Source organism: Tupaia chinensis, unplaced genomic scaffold (assembly GCF_000334495.1).
Source record: "Tupaia chinensis unplaced genomic scaffold, TupChi_1.0 Scaffold000311_2, whole genome shotgun sequence".
NCBI classification, from domain to species: domain Eukaryota; kingdom Metazoa; phylum Chordata; class Mammalia; order Scandentia; family Tupaiidae; genus Tupaia; species Tupaia belangeri.
The window spans coordinates 8,426,434-8,432,043 of record NW_006159803.1 but is presented as its reverse complement, the minus strand read 5'-3'; the positions used below and the strand labels follow the sequence as shown (position 1 = coordinate 8,432,043).

Here is a 5,610-nt window from a genome sequence, read left to right as displayed (position 1 = left end):
GTTTACACAGTAAAATCAAATGGAATTAAATTTGTTTGGGAAGAAATTTAATATTTAATATTTAATTTAGTATTTTTCTAACAATCTCATGGCATGCTTTTGCTTTCAGCTTTTGCCAAGGCTAACACTGGACACCTTTTAATCTGATCATCACTCTCCCTGGGCACAGGCAGTGACCAGCTTTGATAAGACTCATAGCCTTAAAGACTGCTGGTCTCAGCAGGGCAGGTTTCCATTTCTGGCCTATGACTGTAGCCTGTGACTACAACAGAAAGACTGCTATTGCTTTTTCCAGGATGGTTCAGGGAGGTTTCAGTTAGTTATTTCTAGTAGTGTGATACTTTAAATGTTGCAGTAGACTCTCAGCTGTTGAAGAACATAGGATACTGTTTCTGTTACAGCTGGCGGGTAAATGCACTCTCCCCAAAACATATTACTAACTGCGGGATAATTAATGGGGACCATCAGGACTTAATTCTAGCATAACCTTATGAGCGGTATAGTTAGGTTTCTTCTTATTGAACCATTTTTAAACTTTGTTCTCCATATTCATCTATTGTTTAAGTTGAGCTGTCCTCGTGAATAGGTGTTGTGTTAACTGTTGTCTCTGTGCACAGTATGATAAAGTATTAGAGTGAAGACTACGGTGGAAAGGGAGTTATAAACTGATCTTGTAGTGAGAGATTAACAAGCTGGATTTCTTGGTGACTCAGATTAAAGCGAAAGCATTCTATAGTTCACTCCCTCTTGAATTATACATTGTATTTCATAATTCAGAAACTTTTAGCTGTAGGGCATATTTCTGTTTAAGCAGTCAGCCTGCGGTTTCGCATGTGCTGTAGGTGCCATCATTCGTTAATTACATGATTGGAAACTTATCGTCAGTGAGAAATGACACATACAAATGGCATGTGCAGTAAAGCCGAAAATAGTACATCTGCACGTCACATCGACTCCCTGGGCTCCTTATATGACCTACTTATACGCTGCTCACAGAGGAAAGACCTAGGCCCTGGAAGCGTCCAGTAGGGCTAGAATATTCCAGCTGAATGTTTCAGATATTTGTAGTTCTACTGTGTACTCATAGTTCCTTTGTGAGTGCCAGAAGTATTTTCCATGATTAAGCTTTTAAAAGAGTAACAGAGCATTTCAGAATGTGCCCGGCAGTTAATACCTTATTTCTTGGATCTTGTTGGTTCTTTAGGGTAAAAAACAGCAGTCTCAGGCCTGTTTATCCAATGTGCTTTTACTTATTTTTTAAATGTAGCCGGGTTTACTTTCTGACTGACATGTGTCTGTGGGTTGTTTTGTCTCTCAAATACAGAGTTGCCAAATGCTGTTAAATCAACTGAGAGAAATCACAGGCATTCAGGACCCCTCCTTTCTTCACGAAGCACTGAAGGTTGGTTTCCAGACCCCTTATTAGTGAATGGGTTTTAGAGCAGTTGTTCATGTCATAGTTATGTCAGTTCAAGCTCTTTTTATGTTACGATGAAAGTGCTCACAGGGACAGAAGCTCCAACGGGTCAAATGACTCAGTATCTTCTACGTGTAAGTTATGATATGGGGTGGGGAGGGATTTGCAGTGGAGTATGCTCTGCAGGGTTAAAGAGATTTCAAGAAACATACCAGCCAATTGCACTACATAGACTCCTGATTCAGACTAATGGACTAAACTGTACTTGAGTCAGGGGCATCTAAACTGGTTATTTGATGTTAAAAGCTGTCCTGGGGCTAGACAGCGGTGCAGTGGTAAAAGGTAACGCTCCGTGAGGCTGACCCACGTGGGAAAGTTACTGGTTCACGACCAGAGACCTCCCTGAGTGTGCCGGGCACACATGTGCCCGTGATCTGAGCCGGCCGAGGCTGGGGTTGGATCCCAGCATCAGGACTCTTGTTAGGGGTGCTGTGCTGTATCTCTCTCTCTCCCTCTTTCTTGCTCATGGAATAATAAACATATTTTTTAAAAAACAGAAAAACTGTTGGAGCACCTAAAGTATGACTGTAGTACCGTAGGTGTTATTAAGATGTGTTGTGCAATGTGGCTGATGGAAGATAAGATACAGGATTTGCTTAGAATGGAGAGGTCAGGAGGTACAGATGAAACAAGATGGGCGGTGACTTGGCCGTTGTTAAAGCTGAGTGATGAGTTCATGTGCCCACTCCACTGCTGTCTGTATTAGAAATATTTCCTAAGGAAAAGTTATGAGTAAGAATGGTTGCCACAACAAAATATGGCTAACTGCTTGGCATTTTTCTGCGGAGGCCGACTTTATTTAGAATCTCTGAGGTAACCGCCACCCCCCGTTTCTTACATGTTGTGCCCTAATGCCCTGGGAAATCAGGAGCAGTACTAACTGACGTGCCAGGAATCGGTGTGCGGGAAGAGTTCGTTTCCATTTGTGTGTCGTGGGAAACCAGCATGGGACTCACGTCCTGTTCCCGGGTGTTGGGCAGACCCTTTGGGCACGTTGGACCCACTGCCCTCCGCCGTCATCTCTTCTCTTCTGCCTTCTTCGCTATAGTTATGGCTAGACTTTATCTGTGTGTCATTGTGAGGAGTTAGAACCAGAAACTAATATTCTATTTACTTTAAATTCTGGGATGCTTTACTTTGAAAAAAAAATTTTTTTTTTGTATCCTTAGGCCAGTAATGGTGACATCACCCAGGCAGTCAGCCTTCTCACTGACGAAAGAGTGAAGGAGCCCAATCAAGACACTGTTGCTACAGAACCCTCTGAAGGAGAGGGCAGTGCCGCCAGCCAGGAAGTACTAGCAAAAGTGATAGACCTCACTCATGATAACAAAGATGATCTTCAGGCTGCCATTGCTCTGAGTCTGCTGGAATCCCCCAAAATTCAAGCTGATGGAAGAGATCTTAGCAGGTTGTTGGTTTAGTTTTTACTCTTCACCAGGAAGTGCTAGCAAGTAGGTATAGTACTGCCCGTCTCCCACCTAGCAGGCAATAAGAAATGAGTGAACATGTGTCCCTTATCAGTCACATCATCCCACTGGAAATAATAGTACTAATAGCTGATTATGGAGCCATTGCTGTGTGCCAGGCATGATTCTGAACACTTAGAATTCATTGATTATTTGCACCCATTCAGTCACCAACTATGTGCTAAGCTCTCCTTGAATCCCGAGACCAAGACGAAATAAATTATATAGCATATTAGAATGCGATAAGTACCACGGGAAAAAATAAAGGACAGAATGAAAAAAAAATTAAAAAAAGGAATACCGAGGGCTGGCTCCTTAGCTTACTGTTTAACTGGATCCCATGTGGCTTTTTGGATCCTGTCCCTGGTAGCTTGAAACCATGCAGGGTGCATATACATGCATGACCCAAATCCGAACAAGATGGATGATTAGAGGAGAAGGAATTGCAGTACAACCACCTCATTGGGGGGTGCATTCTCTCTTCTACTGTTTTATTTGTCTTTGTTGAGCATGTGTGCCCTGTGGCAATTAAAAATAAAACAAACCAACAACAACAACAAAAAGGAGTGCTGGATAGAGGGTTTTTAAAAATAATTTATTTATTTAAAATTATTTATTGTTATTATTTTTTCCAATTTGACCAGAGAGAGAAAGAGACAGAGACAGAGAGAGAAAGGAAGTGAGAAAGCTAGCTGCCAGGTCCAGGACTTGACCTGGACCTGGTCAAGCCACGTGGGAGTCCGATGCCTTAATCACCACCACGCTCCTTGCCGGCCCCAGATTTTTTAAGAAGGTACAGGGCGGCAGGAGTGAGGGGCTGTGGTGAAGGGATGAGTGAGGCCCGAAGTGGGTGTTTACATTGGCTTTCATAAGAAGTGTACAGAGGCCGGAGCTGAGGCTGAGGCAGTAAGAGTTGAAGCTAGGACAGAGTAGGAGGCGCATAAGGAGAGCTGTCCTAAGTACTGGCTTTTACTTTGGCTTTTTTCATTTTTATTTTTTGACATGCCAGAGGATGTGTATATTTGCCAAAGACAGAGACAGAGACAAAGGGAGAGACAGAAACGGTTGTGCTGCAATTCCTTCTCCAGTTCTCTATCCTGCTGGAACTTGGGGCTCACAGACATGTTCCTGGAGTGTTTTCTAAGCCACCAGGATTCAAACCACAATCTGCCATGTGGGATCCAGCTCCCTTAACCAGCAAGCCCCAGACTGGCCCTTTACTCTAGCTTTTTATGAGCGGGTAGCCATTCGTTTGGAGTAGAGAAATGATGTAAACTGGCGTCCCGTTCCTGAGGAGCCTAATGGCTGCTGAGTTGGGATCCAGTGGGGGAAGGGAGTGGTGAGCACAGGTCAGACCAGGGGGAGCCGCAGCAGGATAGTGTGGCCTGGCCGGGATGCAGTAGTGGAGGGTGAGAAGTGCTTGCATTCTGGCAAGGTAAAGACAGCAGGACCTGCTTGCAGAGAAGATAAGGGCCGGGAGAGAAAGAAGTTAAAGGTGACTTTACTTTTTTTTTTTTCATAATTAGTTGAAGGGACCAAGTTGACCTTTATCGAGATGAGAATAACTGTGGGTGGAGTAGATATAGAGTGGAAGATGAAGAGATCTGCTTTGAAAATATGAAGTTTGGAGTGCCTGTCAGACGTCCGGGTGGGCAGTGGGGACCCAGGTGTACAGTTCAGGGGAGAGATCCAGGCTGGAGATACCTTGGAATCAGTCTGTAAATGAAGTCGGGAGACTTCAGCGCATTCCATGGGAATGGGTGTAAGAAAATGAAAAAGTTCAGTGCCTAAGCACTGAATGCTCCCAGTGCCCAGAGGCCTGGGGAAGTGATGAGTGTCCAGGGAAAGCCCAGGAGAATGGGACTCTGGGAGCCAGGAGACTTCCAGGATGGGGGAACCATCAGCTGGGTTACTCAGTGTTAATGAGCCTCTAGGCTCTTTGAAGCTTTGAGCTTTTCTGAGTAAGGCTGCTGTGAAGATTCTCGTGTCTTTTTGGTGCACATTGTGATTGTTTTCAGTCAATGTTCTTTTTTTTTTTAAAGAATTATTTAATTTAATATAATTAATTTATTTTAATTTGACCAGAGAGGGAGAAAAAGAGAAAGAGAGAGAGCAAATTGCCAGGTGTAGGACTCGAACCCCCTTCAGCCATGTGGGAGTTCAGTTCCCTTAACCACCACACCACCTGCTGGCCCCATGTTTTTCTTTTTGAGACTCACCATGTAGAAGAGTAACTATGGTTCATTCATTTTCAGTGGTACATGGTATTCCTTAGTCTGAATATCCTACAATGAATGAACTTATTGATTCACTTTGGGGTTGTTTTGAAGTTTTTGCTCTTATACACAAGATGGCTGTGAATTGTTTGGGTTCCTGTTTTCTTAGGCAGGTAAGAGTTCATTTGTGTATACAGTATACCTAGTGATGTAGGTGGTGGATGATAATCTGTGACAACTTCTGCTTTATAGATGATGAAAACTTTTCTGAAGTGTTTTCTCACTTACTCTTTTTCTTTTCTTTTTTTTTTTTTGGAGAGGTTTTCGCTACAGGGCACGTGCGCTCGCCAGATAGATAGAGACAGAGACAGAAAGTGAGAAATCACCCCCCAGGGGGGATGGTCACGCCGTAATCCCTTCTCCTCCATTCTCCTCTCGGGATCTTGGGCAC

The 5,610-nt window shown here is 43.7% G+C and overlaps 1 protein-coding gene across 1 annotated transcript in view; it reads left to right on the top strand.

The window, feature by feature from the left end:
* Positions 1–1,324: 1,324 nt before the first annotated feature.
* The window catches only part of USP28 (ubiquitin specific peptidase 28), a gene marked incomplete at its 5' end in the record, with an annotated part of 42,580 nt that continues 38,294 nt past the window's right edge, over positions 1,325–5,610 (top strand). Inside the window, 2 exon segments of the mRNA XM_027772888.1 lie at positions 1,325–1,402; positions 2,647–2,885. Coding sequence (XP_027628689.1) covers positions 1,325–1,402; positions 2,647–2,885 — 317 coding nt within the window.